Source organism: Drosophila obscura, unplaced genomic scaffold (genome assembly GCF_018151105.1).
Source record: "Drosophila obscura isolate BZ-5 IFL unplaced genomic scaffold, ASM1815110v1 contig_4, whole genome shotgun sequence".
Classification (NCBI taxonomy): domain Eukaryota; kingdom Metazoa; phylum Arthropoda; class Insecta; order Diptera; family Drosophilidae; genus Drosophila; species Drosophila obscura.
Genome location: NW_024542828.1, coordinates 2,104,888 through 2,123,324, shown reverse-complemented (window position 1 = coordinate 2,123,324; position 18,437 = coordinate 2,104,888). Strand labels below are relative to the sequence as shown.

The 18,437-nt window shown below is 40.6% G+C and overlaps 1 protein-coding gene across 1 annotated transcript; it reads left to right on the top strand.

Moving 5' to 3' along the window:
• The first annotated feature begins 15,689 nt into the window (after positions 1 to 15,689).
• Positions 15,690 to 16,638, top strand: LOC111068384 (ubiquitin-conjugating enzyme E2 6). The gene is made up of 2 exons (XM_022357833.2): positions 15,690 to 15,799; positions 15,865 to 16,638. Exon 2 carries the CDS (start codon positions 15,959 to 15,961, stop codon positions 16,535 to 16,537), a length of 579 nt encoding a protein of 192 aa, XP_022213525.2. The 5' UTR covers positions 15,690 to 15,799; positions 15,865 to 15,958; the 3' UTR covers positions 16,538 to 16,638.
• The last annotated feature ends 1,799 nt before the right edge of the window (positions 16,639 to 18,437 follow it).

Below are 18,437 nucleotides of genomic sequence, written 5' to 3'. Positions count from 1 at the left end.
AAACTGATTTCTGGTTTCTGGTTTTAAATTGCAATAGACGCTCTGTAAGAGAATCCATAGTTTGCATGGTAAAATCTCTTGGAAATTCAGAGATGAAAAGTAAATTTCAAATTCAATCTTTTACATAAGAAAAGAGCATCTCTGCTTTCAAATTCAGGTCACATTATTATTGTTTCCCTGTGGACAAATCAAACTTATTAATATGTGCATATAAAGAGATTGCTACGCACCACTCCCCAATGCATACCATTCAATGTACTCATGATTATTGTAATTTTTGTAAAAGCATTCCATCAACTGATTGATTTCTGTGCAAGTTTCTCCTTTGTTTGTCTCTCGTTCAGCTCATTCCGATTTTATTCCGGTCTCTCTGGTTTTTTGTTTCATTTGTATAAAATGTTGTTTTTTCTATGAGTGATATTTTATTGTTATTTCCCACTCCGCAGCAGCGGTCTCCTCCGAGGGGATACTGTGTCCCTGGGGTAGCCTTAACCTGGTCCCTTGTTTCCACTTGAATGCGATTTTAATTTTTCTATGGTAACACATTTGGTATCTGTTTGTTCTTTTTAACAAGTGACCCAATTTAGTGGTTGAGCAAGTGTGTAAAATAATTCTGCCGGGAGTTGTTTATCAATCTTCAATCGAAGCTCAATCTTCTATTCGCATTACCGAAGCGAACCAAACTGTAGAAAATATTTTAAATCATATTTAAATTCATCCACTTTATGGCCCCAACGAACCTTGACATTTAACAGAATCACATAAATAAATAAATTTCCTTCTGCATTAAATGCTCGTAAAATAATCATGATTATGAGATACTTTTTTCCGTCCTTAACTTATTATTAATTGCTTGGAGAGCATGAGAGATTTTTGGTGGTGAGATATGCAGAGCGAGAGGTGTTTTTGGGTGGAAGGACGAGAGTGGTGAGGGGAAGGAATGTAAATGATGAAAGTTTAAATATTTTACACAAGTTTGGCGGGGAAAAGTAAGCTGCAAAACGTTTTAATAAAAGCATTTACTATTTTCGCCCGCACAGTTATTTTATTGTTGAGGGAAATCACACAAAAACTTTTTTTATTGCAATTTTCCCCTCCTGCCCCACTCAGCATGAGTGTGTGTGAGTGTGAGTGTATTTTTTTATTTAATTTTTTTTTAAACATAATTTGAAATTGTTTTTGGGATTGGGGTTGGTGCTGGCAAATGCAGCGGCACGGTCTGGCTTTGGCCTTGGCTGCCCAGAAAGGGAAAGCGTTCCACTCATACACACGCGCACACACACACCGCCATAGACAAATACACCCACTTGAGCACGCACACTCACACATCCAAACATAGTGAAAGGCGGTGGGTGGCATGGAATGCGGGGGATAGTGTTCTGTCCCTGTCCGCGAGTGAGTGGCGAATAAAACACATCCGCATCAGCCATGTTCCGTCCCCGTTCATGTGGTCGCTGCTGTCCTGCTGCTGCTGCTCACAGACTCAACAAATAACAGGAACAGAAATACGCCATGGTCGAATATAACGACTAAAAGGTACCCTAAAAAACATAACTTTTGGACTACGAATATGCGGGAAGAGTAGATACTTAATAAGATAAGCAAGCTAGGATGGACTTTAATAATTCATTGAAGATACCACAGGTTTTTCTTTATTCCGGCTTATGTGAAAATCAATAATGCTTCAGATGATACATATCTATACTACTCGCGTAAGGTAAATAACTTATTGTGGTGGAAATGAGAATTTGCGAGCTTGCACAGGAACATCTGCCTTTAATCTCCTCTTCTTTATTCTGGCCTAGAAAATAGTTGAAAATACGAAGTATCCATAAAACTATTGCACAATTAAAAAATGTATTGCATGGCTTTAACTCGATTATAATGTCCAGGATCAGAGTGCTTATATGGATGTAGACATCTCTTGATCGATGCTCAAAATACCCCTGTTGTTTACAAATACTGGGCATAACAATAGATGACTGCTCCAATGTGTATGTGTTTTTTTTCTGTCTCTGTTTGTGTGCATCTATGTGCGTGGCTTTGTGTTGAGGCGCTGCGTGTGTGGTGGTAGTCATATAAAATGTTCGCACATATGCCAAGTTGCTTTCAGCCATTTGCTGCAATATTAAAACAAAAGTAATGCGAAAGTGCTTTCCAACCCATCGCATCCCACCTCCACCCCAACAGCATTATGCTGCGAATTGCACCCCCCCCCCCCCCTGCACCCCTGCACCCTTGACCACCCATGGCACCCGAAGGAAAAACAAAACCGTAGATTAAAAATTGTGCAAAATTGTGTCTGGCAGGCAACTATGTTGGGGATATTTTAAAAACTGACCAAAGTATGGCATTTGCCATACCCCCTGATGAAGGGGGGAAAGAACGAGTATGATGGGATTCAAGTTGGTGTTGGAACTGAGAAATATTTTGATGGTTCTTGCCTAGGTGACAAGCTATCGAGTCATCGAGAATAGACAAAAGATTAAATTGAATCAACAATATTTAAATTTAATATAATCTGTGTTGAGAGATTGGATTTTAAGGACACGAATAAAGGTACAGTAGCAAATATGATCCAAATCTCTGAGATCTTTAAGATTAACATTAAAAAACTTTATCCCTCAAAACCAAAATGAAAAAACCAATCCCAACTAAAGGGATACGACGCATTCGACTCACTGTAAGGACATACATCTCTCATCGCTGGCACTCTGTTAATTTGAATACAAAACAGTCTCTCGGAAAAAAAGCCACTCGAGTGTTGAGTGGTAAAAACTTTCGCTTAAAGCCCCTTTCATCTCTCTCTCTCCCTCTCTCTCTCTCTCTCCCCTTTCTCTCTATCTCTTTTCTCTGTATTTTGGCCAGCAGCAGTTTGTCTGTGGTCTCATTTCATTAACTTCCGGCCAAGAAGCCAGAAGAAGCCAACTTGAGGAATTCGCCATGGACTTGCACTCCTTTCTGTGGCCCCATATCTCTATAATCACTTTCCTTGTCGGCGAGCAGTACACGCAGCTGAAATTTGAATATTTCATTTTTTTTTATCCCAGCTCTCTGAGGCAATTTTTTATTTGGCAAAAACCAAGAGGGAAATGCCATAACTTCCTTATAGACCGAAAACTTTATGGCTCTGGCAGCAGCTGCACTATCATCCCCAAAACCCCCTCCCCATTCTCCTTGTTATTGTATTATAATGGTCTCTGGCGCGAGTCGGAGGCTGGGAATGGGAATGCTCGGGAGGGATCTCTGCGTATGTTCTATTTTTTAAGATATGCAAAATAAGTTGCAGTTACTCTCGACAAAAGCAGCTCGCAGACAAACACATCAGACATTGTGGAATATAACTATGCACGAGTATATGATATGTGCAGAGTACGTATAGATATAAGAGTATACGACAACACATATATGCCATTACACTCTTTAAGAGGTTGTACTATGACTGTGAAGAGACTTCTAATGAAAAGAAGATATTTTTTAGCTTGCAGATTAGCACAGAGCGTTCTTTTTGCTGTCCCATTAATTGGGCCCCATTTCCTGGACGGCATACGAGTATGTGTATTTTATATGTACAAGTTTCATATCTTTCCACATCTATAAACCTATGTTCTATAAAGTTCTATACTATTTGATCTGAAAACTATGATTTTAAAAGTGTATCCAAAGCTTCGACTTGCGAAAACCTTCTTTTTTTTTATCTATTTGGCTGAGTGAAAAGTTTGTCGGGTACGCAGGAAAATTATAATTCTTCCTCTCTAAACAAAGACTTGCCCAAGGAGGAAAGGACATTCTACAGAAATAGCAGTTGCCGTTGCATTTCCACTGGCAAAGGCAGTTGCAACAGCAGCAGTGGCAGTTGCAGTGGCAGTCACTGACAGAGTGGCAGTAACTGTTGGCTTCCATTTGACAGTGGCCAGGAAGTTTGCTTGTCCGCTCGATACTCAAATAAATTGCATTCCCTTACCACATGAAAACCGGGCTCCGACATATTTCGCTTTCAATTCACTTGCCAAAATTTTTACTTTCTTTAAATGGAAATGTCTTTCGACTTTATCCCGTTCTTTAAATATGGTAAATATGTTCCCTGAATGTTGATCCACATTTGTGATGCTCATTCAAACATTCGTTTGAATATAAAAGCAATTATTTACATACATATGGATGCATGTAGAATATTCCTCTCTGTTTGTAATTTAAATTAATTGTTTAATTAGTTCAATATGCGGCTCTGTATTTATTGGCCCATTGAATCCAATGAACACGTGTTAAATTAAATCCCTTTTAATTACAGGTTAATTAAATATAATACATACAGCATGGGCCTACTATTTCAGCATTGTTCAAATTTGAATGCCATTTTCTGATATTTGTTTGTATTGCTAATGAGAGTTGGAAAAACATGTAAGGAAATTAATGTTTATTTAATGGTAAAAAAGTATAGTTGGGATAATAAAACGGATTCCAGTGACATTTTGCTTTTTATTATCATTTTTAATACAATTAAATTTAATACAAAAATAATAATTGAATGTTTGAATATTTGTTTAAAATGCATTCCCTATGCGGACTATCACATCCAGACTACTTCTCAATCTCACTGTTTATTCGTTTTGCTCCATAACACTTGTACTTTTCAATTTAGTTAGAAGTTAACCCCCAGTCAACAAACCCCTGCCCCAAGCAGTGTTAACCGATTTATAATGTACATAAAATAAGCAACTGAAACAACAACTTTACGAGCAAGTGCTTACCTAACATAACTTTCGAAAGTTTCTAGTTTGCCTCTTTTACTCCAACATTTTCTAGCAGTTTTTCCTTGTCTAGTGCTCTACATTCCCTCTTTGTGGCATGCTCCCCCCCGCCACTCACTATGGCTTTCTCTGTAGCGCTCACTATTTCATTTTCCAGTCGAAGAAATATTCGCACATAGTTCTGCTAGACGGAATGTGCTAAAAGTGCCGGCAGGTAAAAATAATTGCGATTATACTCGCCATTTTTCCGCACAGCAATGCTTGAAAGGTTGGGTGTGGCGGAGGGAATGTTGGGGGAGGCAAAAAGAGAGCGACGGAGGGAGAGAGAGCTGAGTATAGGTGTCTCGGGCATACAGAAGATGCATTTTCATGATGCTTAGGGGTGCCTAGGGGTTTCCCACCATTTTCTACATTTCCGAAGTGCCCTGGAAACTATTTTCTTAATCAGTATCAAGAGAAGACTCGTGTTATGTTTGTCTGCACTTCCATATGTTTCAGTCTCACTCAAAAAGGGGTATCTAAGTCTTCGACATATGTTCTTTTTCTTTTTATGTTAGTAGTTCTCTTTTCCCGATTCGACTTTTATTTGGTTTTGTTTGTACTTCTCTTTCTGCAACTCTTCTTTTCTTTGGTTTCTGTGTGAAACGGTAAACCGCGAATGTTCTTTGACTCCATTGCTCTTGACTTCTGTTGCTTACAAGGGGAAGTTTTATTAACCAAACTATTTCAAAAGAGCAGGGGAAACTAATCAAATTAAATATAAAATAGGGAGGGGAAAACAGAGGAAATTTCTGTGTAGAAAATGAGCAAGATTAAACTTTTTTCAACTCATAGAAAAATATGCAAAAAGAGGAGCCTGAAAATCCATACGTTGAACAGACAATGGGGCGTATGAGTGATGTCCTATGGTCAAAGCATAAATTATGCAATGAGATGGAGAGGCAGTTAGCGTTGTGATAGAGAGAAAGAGAGAGAGACAGAGAACGAGACTATAAATGAGAGAGACAGGTAGAGATAATGGCAGGTGATGAGGCCTCGGACAGGTCTCTGATGAATCCGCCGTAGGCAACCAATAAATAGGTGTTTGACTAATGTGAGTGACACACCGGACGTATGCGTAATGCGGAATGCAATTTGAACGCAGATGCCCAATCTCTCTGGCCATCACTCCCCCTCTATGAGTACACTTCTGGCTTAATTACGACCAGGAAAAGTTTTGCCGCATTGTTTGCAATTTGGTATCATCCCATTTTTGTCGTCATCTCGTCCTTTGCATGGATTTCATCTGGTTTGCGGGGGCCTCTGGATGCCTCTGTGCCTCTATTCTCTCTGTCTTTCTGGGCCATTGTTCGTTGAATTAGGTTTTGTTGAATGGACTGCAGTTGTCGCTTATCCTTATCGCCTTGTCTTTGCAATTATCAGCAGACAACCAAGGTGTCCTGCCCCGGCCATTGTTTCCCCCAACAGCGAATTATGCTTTCCACTCGGCTTGTTAGATAAGATAAGCCAGAGGCAGAGCCAGAGCCGCAGCCAAAGCCGAAGCCAGACAGAGAGGAGAGAGATTTTGGCTTTAAGGAAGCTCTACTAGAATCTTTGGGCAAGTTTTGGAACGCCTTTAATTAGTTTTTACACATTTGTGGCACGTGTTGCTTGGCCTTTTCTCGCTGCTAATTAATTTATCATTGTTCTGGCATTCGTTTTGACATCATCCAACTGTCGGCACACAATAAATTTCGTTCGTGCTGCTGCCCCATGTTGGGGTTTCATTAATAATTCAGTTCATACACGACTAAGCCAAACTGCTGAATTGAGTAACCAAAACTGGATAAATTAACTTCATCCTAGGCGGCGGCAGCAGCCTGAGAGCATCTGCCGTCTTCTAGCCCAGCCACCGCCACCTTCAATCCCTGAGACGAAAATCAATATGTTTGGCATTCGTCTGATGTATCTTTAGCTATTTATTTCAATTTGTCAATCAAGATGACACAACAGGGGACACACAAAAAGCGAAAATTGAAATTTAAAACATTCAGACCGATGTTGATCAAGAAAAATGTCGAATCCAAGGTTCAAGCTTGGTGTGGAAAATTCCCAAAAAATCCAATAAAAGATTTTACTACGTTTTCTTTTCGAACTGTTTTGCTTGCGGTTAGGTTCATTGCACTTTGCTTTGTTTACTTTGGGGGAAAGTGTTTATTTGTAAAATACTTTTGCGGCTAAATGGAATTTTTATTTGATTTTCGTTGGAGATTGAGTATTGAGATTGAGTAGTTTTATATGGTTGTAAGTTGGAAGCATAACAGAACTTGGAGCATAGAAGTGTTTTTTATTCAGCACCCCATTATCCTAAACCTATGATGATTTTAGCAGCCTGCGATGCTTTTTCAGCATAAACAGCCGAGCACATATGTATGTTAAACTGCCATTTAATTTGCGTGCTCTACTTTATGTATTTTAATTATAAATTATGGTTGCTAGAGCACCTAACATTTGGCCGTGTAAATTTCCCAACTCCGACTTAACATAATTTTTGGGGCTCTTTCGCAATAGGTGGAAATCCCCGTTCCTAACACTTTATGCTCGCTCTAATTGCATTTCACATGAGAGAATTTCACCAGGGGAAAGTGCCTAACATATACATTATGCAGTCTGACTGGACTGTCAGGTGCCCGTCAACAAACATTTGCACATAGTACACACACACACACACACATAGTAACCATATCGCATTCAACTATTTGAACAGCAACTGAAATGTGCATAAAAACTTTTACAATAAATCAGAAAATTCGCACTACACACTCACTCACACATGTACTTATGTATGTATGGACAATGTGCATACATGGTGGAGAGGCGCAAAAGTTTTGTTACATTTTACAACAGCAAATGGAAATTTGTTTACCGAGCTGTTGATGCTGCAGGCCCTGATATTTTATCTGTGTTCCTGCCACAGTTTATACTACATCCGAGTAATTTCCAAAATTGTGGCACTACCAAATCGTGTGACAAACATCCCTCTCTCCCCCCACTAAGTGACGGTTGTTTTTTCAGGGGCATGTTGGCTAATACCGGCATCAGCTAACAAGCTATTGTAAGCTCATTTAGCAGGTGTCTTTGTTACGGTTGCCTAGGCGGCTGTAAGCCTTATCACGTGTGCAAACAGACAACCATCGCAGAGAGCGCGCTTAATCAGTTATTAAATTGTTTGTTCTCCGTAAAATCCATCAATGCACACACTCCCCCACAACCGGATGTCTATGGATATATGTATAGGGAGCGGCGGAGTGGCGCAGGATGGTTGGGCACTGTTGCCGAGGCCCAGGACTAGCGTCTAACAACCCATTGAACACATTGTGTGCGTTCAACTATGGCACAAAACAACACGGCCCAAGCTCAATGCCGAACTCGAACAGTGGGGCATGTGCGACAGATGAAAGTTATGGTTCCGATTGAAAAAGTTGAAATAAGATTAATCCCGGTAGAGTAGTAGCAGAGATGGTAGCCTTCTAACCACTGTCTCGCTGGAAGTTGACTCTATTGTTGGCTGGTGGGGAGCAATCAAAGTCCGTGACGAATGAACGATTTAACGATTATGGCGATAAAGAGATTTATCGATGAACAAGTCAACTGAGAAAATACAAACACACAGACTCTACTCGGCTTTTCTCCTAGCAGAAGTCCCGACTCGCGTGTGTTTTATTGAGCACTTCATTGCACTCACTTGAGGGAACGATTAAAATCGATTTAATTCATGCCAAGCATAAATCAGGAAGCCAAAAACTTGCGCCAGACAATGTATCTGTTGGCGAAGGTCAAGATGGCACCACAACCGCACATCCTGAAAGTGATGGATGTGGTGTACTATGTGTGGCATGTATCTCTGTGAGTGGCCTTCAAGTGACAGTTTTCGTGGGGAGTGTGCGACAGACAGACAGCGGGGGAAACCATACATCATTCATCATTGCTGATGATTTCTGGCCGCAAAAACAACCTTTATTGTTTGCATAGGCAATAAAACGAATGCATGAACGAATGCGTGATGAAAATCCTTTTAAATGCAAATGTATTATTTATATTTACCAAGCGAATGAATCGAAGGAAAACGCTTTATTGATTTCACTATTGTTTTCTTTTCCTTGAAAACAGTTGCGCAACATCGATATAACAACAACGACCAAGGGCTGTCAAAAGCACGCAAAAGCAAAAGAATGGAAAAAGTTTTTACATATCATAGCAATATGGGAATTGGAGTTTTCTTTTCAACCCTCTGTCCCCCTTTTTGCACGCATGAAAGGCTGTTCAAATCGTTTCCAGAAAACATTCAGTTCCGTGAATTAAAGAAAAATCTTAAATTAAATATACGAGAATGTATGATTTAATTTTGGAAAATATCACAGACTATCACTAACTGACCCCAAATGATTATTGTAAACACTTCACAGCACTCCCCACTTACTTTTACAGATACTCTCACACAGTTCTCTCCATAACGCGCACAATTTAAACGCCTTCCTCTTCCTGAAATTTGTTACTGTTTCTCTTGTTCCGGAAACAAGCTAATAGCAACCCCGAGGGCAATCTCTTTTTACATTTATTCCCTTGATTTTGGGAGCGCATCGATACGCCTTGCAGCACTTCCCCTTTAAGCATCTTAAAGGTCTTTGCCTGATATATTTTCAACATTTTTCGCTTTCACTGGCCTCGGTCACATAGGGTGGAAACATGATTATGGGGCAGCTAAGTGGAATATATCCTTTCGCTTGTTGCATGTCGTTCAGCTCTGGTTTCAGTTCCTCTTTCAACTCCAGTTGCAGTTGCACTTCAGTTCTCTCGTCGCGTTCATCCATAAATATTCATGTGACCTAATCGGTTTATGACTGGCATAATCGTCAGCACTTTGCACGTCTTTTGGTCATGAAGTTGAATTTATATTTTCTCTCCCTTTATTTTTTCAGTATTCCTTTTGTGTATCTTATGCTGACGGAAAATGGGTTAATCTGGAGAAAGCATACGGGCGTCATTACACGATGTCATGTCGGTGGTTGGAGCCTTCTTTAGCTACTGGTATATTTTTCTGCATTTATGTTGCAAGTTTTGCTGATGCTGATGCTGTCTGTTGCATGCAACATGGCAAGCAGACTCTCCGGGACTCTCCGAGCTCATTAACATGTTCATTCCAATTAACCACAATTATGCAAATTTCTCTCAAGTTTTTACATCGCTGCGTGTGTGTGTGTCGTGTTTTTTTCCTCTTGTGGATTTTATGTACTTTTTCGGCTGTCCATTGAGAATGAACTGAAAAGAACAGGATAGCTGACAGCGCAGAGCTCTGCTTGTGGGTCTTGGGGCTTATCTCTTCGTGTACATGCACACAAACCGTTGATCCAGGTGCCGCGCTGCTCGTGGATTGCGACTGTGGAACGGTGGGCGGAGAGCAACTGATGAATAAATTCCGATGCAGTTTGTGCTTCCACTGTGGATTGGGGATGTTCATAGATTCGGAGAGAGAGAGATTTGTTCATTCTAGATTTTCAATGGGAGAGAGACGGCAAACTCTCGCTTGTTTCACATGTCTGTGTATAAGTTAATCGATGTCCCCTCTGGACTGAGACAAGTTTATCCATAAGTGCAGCAGTTGCACCAAAATTTAAATATCGATGCCGAATCAAATCATTTTCGTACGAATTAAATAAAACTTGTGTGCTCCAGATTTTGCCACTTTTAGCTTTCAGTAGTGTGATTAAAGTGGCTCCCTTAGGCAGCCGGCAGCTGCGATTATTCGATTCAATTTGTGTGCCAATTCAAGTGAACAAATCTATACAAAATCTCTCCTTCTCTTGTGTGTGATTACTCTTTTTGGTTGCTCAAGCACCTGGTTCCTCCCACCTTTTGGTGCGCACAAGTACAAAGGGGCTCCAACTCTTTTGGCATTTGTCTCACGCAATCCGCGAATCCCGTTAGCAATGAAAAATATTCAATAATAAAAAATGCAATACGAGCTACATATGGCCTTAGCCGAATGTCAACAGCCAAAAAGGAACGAAAAAAGGAAGAAGTACAAAAAATCTATATTTACGCGATATATTTACGGCATTTTAAATGAAAGCACGTGTTTGGCAAGGCTAACGGAGCGATGGCAACGGCAGCAGCGACGCTGATGCCTCAAATATCGCACCTAAGCTCAGTCCCCCCCCCCGTCCACCCAGCAGGCGCAGCAATAGAAGCAGCAACAACATCAGCCACCTGAAACGCGACCATAAAATGGCAAACGAACGCAATAAAAACTAGAAACAAGAAAGACAGATGAACATTGGAAGCCGAAGAGTTAGATACCCTTGCAGAGATATCGTTTCTATGGCGGGTCGACTTACATACATATGTAATAATATGTCTGTATATTCCATATGATTTTTCCAAAATTCGTTCAGCAGAAGGAAATGTCTTTGATTCAGCTCTGCAGCTGATAGACTTTCCTCTTCAAATATGTACTCTAAATCATAGTACCCTCTTCAAGGGTATAACTAGAACAACGGCTGCTGGGCCGCAAGCAATAAGCAGAGAGGTGGACTCCTGCAGAGCAGGATTGGTGGCGAAGGGGCACGATGGAATGGGGCTGCGAAGTGAACGCGGGCAGGTGGAGCGCATTACTTTGAAAGTACATTGGGCTTGAAAATGACTTTGTAAATGGCGCTCGACAAATATTTTATTACCAGGGGAACAGCAACAATTTACTTTGGTATACCCCCACTCAAAAGTTCCTTTGCTTGCTCTCTGCTAAGCGTTCTCTAAACACTCCCCTCTCTCTCTTTGTTTCCTTGTTACAAGTTTGTACTTTAATTTTAGGACAAACAGTTATGAACATAAAGCAGAACAAGGAGACCTAGATCTACAATTAAGGCTATATATCCTTTAAAATTAATTTCTAGTGTACGGCAAACACAATAAAGAACTCTTACAGTCCCTTTAAATGAACAGTAAACCGCGCTATTACCAAATCAAAGTTTTATAAATTAGATTTTCAACATTCCATTCGAACCACGCAATTGATGACCATACAAATCCTTTATAATTCCAACTTCATAGTCCAATATTTGGTGTTTGAAATTGTGGCTGATGCAAAAATTTCATTTAAAATTATCTAGTTAATTTAACAAATTTCGTGCTCTCTCCGTATGGCAGGGGCCGTGGACAAAGCCCTGCAGATAAAGTTATGGGGAAGAGTGGGTGGCTGGGTTATGGAATGTTGCCAAAATGCCAGAAGGTTCGACCTGCGGTTGCTGGTTCCCCCGGTCCGATCCGGTGTGTCCGGCCGTGCCCTGAACGGTTCTGGTCCTGTTCGCTGTTCTCTGTTCTCGGTGCTCACTGCTCCCGGCTGGTAGTTATCCTTTTCGCGGTTACCTTTTGTCGCCTGCCATTGTTTTAGCGGCTCCATTGTTTTGCGTGGGCCTTTGGGTCTGGCCACGGCCCGGCCATTGTTCCTATGGAGCCTGATGGCCAAATTTCTCGAGCCCCCTGTTTGCACTTGTTGAAGTGTTGACTTTGACGTGGTCAATGCTGGGGGTCCATGCCACAACAGCTTCATTACCGCCACGTTCTCAGTTCTCAGTTGATTACAATTCGCAAAATTAACGCCCATGTTGAGATTACTCCTTAATGTTCCAACCAAGAAGGAAATATCCTGCCCCAGGCCACACTCCTTCCCCACTAAAGCTGTCTCGGATGCGTAGTCTCAGACCCATCCTTGGGGCTGGGCGCGTAGTTTGCATTAATTTCGCGTTAATTTTACGCGATAATCGTATTTCTTGGGATAATAGTCAGCGACCGAGCTGTGGGACGGGCGGTCTGGCCATATTGCTTTAATGGCGGCTAAAATGCTCTTAATGGCATCTATTTGAGATTTTATTTATGCACTTGAAAATTTCATTGAAGTCTGGTACGCCCTGGCCAGGGCGTTCTCCTACTACTGCCCGGCCTGCTTTGCAAAATCAATGGGCAAAATGTATGCATAAACCCATATCCATAAAACACCAACTCAAAGTTGTAAACGGGAGTGGAGCAGGCACCCCACAAGCCTCAGAATTCAAGGCCTGCCATTCATATCCGGCCAACGTTACACTTAGGAAATTAAATTTTACTACGAACAAGCAAAGATTCTCATCAAATATCAGTAAATGATAGAGTCCCTAGTATGGCCCAAAGGCTTCGAGGGGAATGTTCACAGACGCACTGAGTGCTGACTGCTATTTTTTGCATGTGGTAGAAAGATAGAAAGTCGACCAGTTGTTCTTCAGTATTTCCGGCCTTAAAACTAACATAGCTCCCTCCCATAATGGATAGAAGATATTGAAAAACGAGAAGGAACGTGTGAGTCGCTTCTGGGGACGCGACTCTACTTATACCCGTACTCAGTCAGTATATACATTTTGAGCTTATGATTTTAAAGAATTTTAAAAATTTACATTTTACATTTTTTTGCTACATCTATTATCTACATTACAAATACAAGTATATTCTACACTAACATGTAGATTGTACATGTACCATTATATCTACATCTCCCCGCTAGGGGTTGCCGCGCACTGAACGCGGCAGAGGTGAGCGAGGGAATGAGATGAGTTGTCGTGGGCGGGAGGGGGGGGGAAGCAACTGAAAATTAATTTCTCATTCTGGCTATAATTATGATCTGACTAGTTCATATTTGGCACTGGTAGATATGGGCATCTCTACGATACGCGTTTTAGTTTTATCGTATCTTTAAAATTGTGCCTGCCACAGATTTCGTCCTTTGTGGGGTCGGAAGGGGGCGGGGCGACTGAAACACTGTACAGGGTATCACATGTCTGGAACCAAATTGGTTTCGCTAGCTTTTATAGCTCTAGATCCAGGCGCTCATCGAGACGGACAGACGGCGACGGACGACGGACGACGGACGGACGGACGGACGGACGGACGGACAGACAGACATGGCTATAACGACTCGGCTATGATGCTGATCAGAAATATATACTTTAGGGGCGGATTTCCCTCTGCGTTACACACATCCACTTTACCACAAATCTAATATACCCCTTAACTCTTTTTTGAGTACGGGTATAATAATGCTCAAAACTAAACAGAAAACTTTAAAATTTATTCCCATCGCAACATCTATGATAACTTGTTCTGCTCTGCATCCAAAGGAATTGAGCGTTTTATTATAGTCGCACCAATGAAACAAACACTCGATAAAGTCAAGCCTTTGGCAATGATATACTGGTAGTGATATTAGAAATATTGTGACTGGTGCAGGACCCATTCCAAAGAGCATAAAGCAAAAGAGGAATTTTGCAGTCGCTTATTCATTGTGATCCAAAAATGGTCAATGTTTGATTTGCTGTCCATGGGGCGACAAATTAAAAGTCGCATGAACAAACTGTGGCGGTGGCATTCGGGGGAGGTGGGAATGTGTTTGGTGGAGATGGGTGGGTGGTTGGGTGGTTGGGGGGAAATGAGCAATGGACCTTCAACAAAATTCTAATTATTCATTGTCGACGCGCCGCTCGCTGACAGCGAAAACAATGAGGGCACTCGACTGTGAAAACTGCAACAAAAAGCATTCCAAAGCCAGACAGAGACAGACGGAGTGAGAGAGAGAGATGGAAAGAGAGAAATGGAAAGAGAGACTGGGTAGACTGACGCATTTACTGTCGCACTAAAAATAAAGCAAGGGGGCAAAGGATTTGCCAGCCATGAGAAACATTGTCAACATTTTTTACAATTTTCTAGTCGTTATTTACCATTGTTTCAGCTCTAGCCATTGTCGCAGATACAGCGGCACAGACGCAGATACAGTGCCACAGACACAGACACAGACGCAGATACAATCTCTATCGCTCTTCCCTATATGTACATACATATGTCTGTGTGTATCTGGATTCTGGTGTGTCCATACTGTTTGTTATGGCAGCTATTTGCAGCATTTAGTCCAAGTCCATTTAACTTTAATGCACTCTCCATCTCTATTTTCATTCGCTGAATCCTTTATGGAACTGTAAAAGTGGGTCTTAGCCATCAGACAATCTTTGATTTATTGCCAGCAATCAGAAATGCATTCAACTTGGAGTGACCCATTAAGAGGGGCAGAGAAAGGGTGGCACAGATTGGGACTGGCCGCAAGGACAAACCTCACGCCCACACCCACAGCCACAACCACTCCGTAGCCCACTTTTCCTGGGGCTTTCTAGGACTTTCCCTGGTGCCCAATTACAAGCAGTTGGCAGTACGGCCAAAAACTTTGTCCCACGCGCAATTAATGAATTCCATTCTCGGAACGGCGCCAAAATCCGTTTAGACGCAATGCGACACGGCCAAAAAAAAAATGCACGAAAGCGGACAGGACGAACTGAGCTTGAAATCGGGTGGAACTAATAAATAAAAAGCGATATTTATTTTCACTGTCGTGTTGTAGCGTTTTACGGATTTAGTTGCTGGGAAAACATTTAAATGAATTGCTTGCTGTTGACAGGTTTTAATGGAATTATATAAAATGATTGGGGGAATTGAGTTACAGTTGGCGATGTTTTACCTGTGCACAAATTTAATTTGTGCGTTGGAATATTGCTCGACAGCAACGAAAGAGTGATTAGAGTCCGCTAAAAGTGGATTACAGAGTGACTTTAAAGTTATTTTATATCGAACTTTTCTACTATTAAATCTAACCACTGACCAGGAATCCCTTTTGAACTTTTTTAACCTTTAGACTTTTGGGCTTATCCCATGACACCACAGGTCGTGGCCTTCATGGGAATGGGCATTCCTATAGAATTTCCTACAAAAAGTCGGTAATTCTGTTTCTATGATTTTTAAAGTGTTCCTCTTCGCTGATGGGCGCACTAGTGCGCTCGTACATATAACTATATAAATTCCAGAGAATTACCCATCCAATCTCCCGAACCTTTTCCAAACCCATCAATCATCCATAAAGATAGGGCTCGAGTAGGCAGTAGTGCTATATTTCAAGACCACTTCAATGTAAATACAGCAAAATTCTGATTTCATTTTACTATGTAAGTAATACTCTTAGTTAATGTAATTTTCCAACAATAAACGTGGTTCGCTGGCGTGGCGACAGAACACATTTGTAGGTACGTCCGTGTAGCAGACGGGTGCACTCGAAATTCCAGTAGATCCGATACGTAGGCTTGCGTAGATTAACAGGGGACCAGATGGCTAATGCAGTCGTGAACACCACATCGCCCATGGCTGGGCGACGCCTGCAACGGGACGTAAGCCGGCTGCTGGCATCGGGCCACCGTACCACTGTTGACGACGACATGGCCAATTTGAATGTGGTTTTCGAGGGGCCGCTGGGGACTGCCCACGAGGGTGGCATGTGGACGGTGAACATAAACATGCCGAAGGACTATCCGTTGAATCCGCCAAAGGTCCGCTTCATCACCAAGATACTGCATCCGAACATCGAGTTTAACACGGGCCTGGTCTGCATGAATGTGTTTCGGCAGGCCTGGTCGCCCAGCTACGATCTGTTGAACATTATCGAGACCTTCCTGCCCCAACTGCTGCGCAACCCCAACCCGAACGATCCACTCAACCACCATGCCGCCGAGATAATGAAGCACTCGGAGGCAATGTTCCGCGAGAACGTGATCTCCTGCGTGAAGATGTACGCCCGTCCCACTCCCACATGCAGCCGGTCGGACACGTCCAAGCAGCCTCTCGAGAAGCGCTCGTCGGATCTGAGTCTCTCCGAACTGCTCTCAGACGATGATGTTGATAAAGATTAGGAATGATAAATTTTGGCTAATCGTCCGTTAGTTCTTTGTATCCTATACAGTTTGTATCAAGTTAAATTAAAATGTTATATATAGATGCAGATATCTTAGAGACAATTTTGTTTTGTGGTCGCTTTTTTGTTGTTTGCTTTTTGTTGGTTAGTTGGGGAATAAGTCAGAAGGCTTAACAGTAACGTATATGCAGCTACATATAAGCACAAAATTACGATTTTTGCAATATCCTTACAATTTCGTCTTTATTTGGAAAATCAAAATAACGTTGCTAAATTATAGTAATTATACGTAATATAAATCAAATTAAAATAAATTAAATTATGTGAAATATTTGTCAGTCGCTTTACAAAATCCTTCGAAAAAAGCTATTGGTGAAAATTGAACAAATAAACTTGATTGAACTAAATGATTTTCAATCATGAACTTTAGATGTAAATAAAATATTAGTAAACTGTACCATAAGGTACAGACTTGCCATTTGAGAAAAACAATTTAGGTAACAGCTAGATATATACTTAATAGAAATAAATAAATTAAATTTAAATCATAAATAAATGTTAATTTAAAGATAATAATATTTATAAAAATTTGTAAAAGAATAAGTAAATCATATTGTATGAAAAATATCTATGTATGTGAACCCTCTGTGACTAACGCATCAACATTAAGGTAGCAATACTGTAGCGTAGGAATATGTACATACACATATGAAATAAACTAAACTGTGTTTTTGTTTTCAGAAAATGCACCTACTATTAAATGTGCATTGAATCCATTTAGTATTGACTACTAAACAGGCCATTAAACAATTTATGGAAAATGAAACATTCCACGATTTTTAAATACCATAATAACTAATTATTTTTCGAAGCATAAAGTATTGTTTACATCAATAATACAGAACTATTATTATTTTTTTTTATTGTATATACTATTGCGTAAGCAGGTTTACCGCCTCCTATATATGTACATATGTATGTATAGTGGCAGCTAATTCTGGTTATAAATTTAAAGAAAAAAAATAGAAAAAATTGATTATGGTATTTTTTTTATATATTTTTACAATATTTATACAAAACTATTTAATTAAATGTGAGAATTTTTGCATGTATGGCACCTTTTGGATGCATGAATGCATGGATGGTACCTTTTGGGTCTTATTTTTCTTTGCCTCGTAGTGAGACATTTGGCTAGTGCCTAAAAAGTTAATTATATATCCATATGTATTTTTTATGAATTTTTTTAGAATATTTTCATGGCCTAGTTTTATGGGTAGTCCAAGTTAAACCGAAAGTGCAACTCCTACCATTAGGGAAATTAAGCAAAACTGATTGTCTGGCAACTTTATAGTTTCTTCATTTAATACCCACAGTTTCCCTTACATTTCCATGAACGTGATTTCTTCAGAAATTTCGAACGCAATGTCTTCTGCTTAGACTATTTTGCAGCCCGATTAAGACTGTTCCCTGAGTAATTTTACATTTTCCATGAACATTTTATTGCTGCCAACAATGTTCTCGCGGGATGTTTGCCATTAAATTGGCAGCCTTTATTGTGCTGAGCATATTGCCATAATGCACCGATAAGAAATTGATTGTGCTCCATTAGCGATAATTACGAATTCACTGGATATCCATAATGGAAACTAATGTCATTCCGCACTTGATGACACATTCGAGAGCCCTGCAGCAGGTGATTTCTGACCTATTTGTTGAATTCGAATGTTTAATTTGACCAGTGAACAGTGGCAGTGGCAGGGGGCACACCATAACTCTTTGAAAAGTGGAAAATTCCGGAAAACAATGGCAAACAAAAGCAGTCAAGTGAAAACAACGATTTAATTGTGATAATTACCGAAACACAATTGTTTTTGATGGGCGCCCCCGATGTGCCCCTG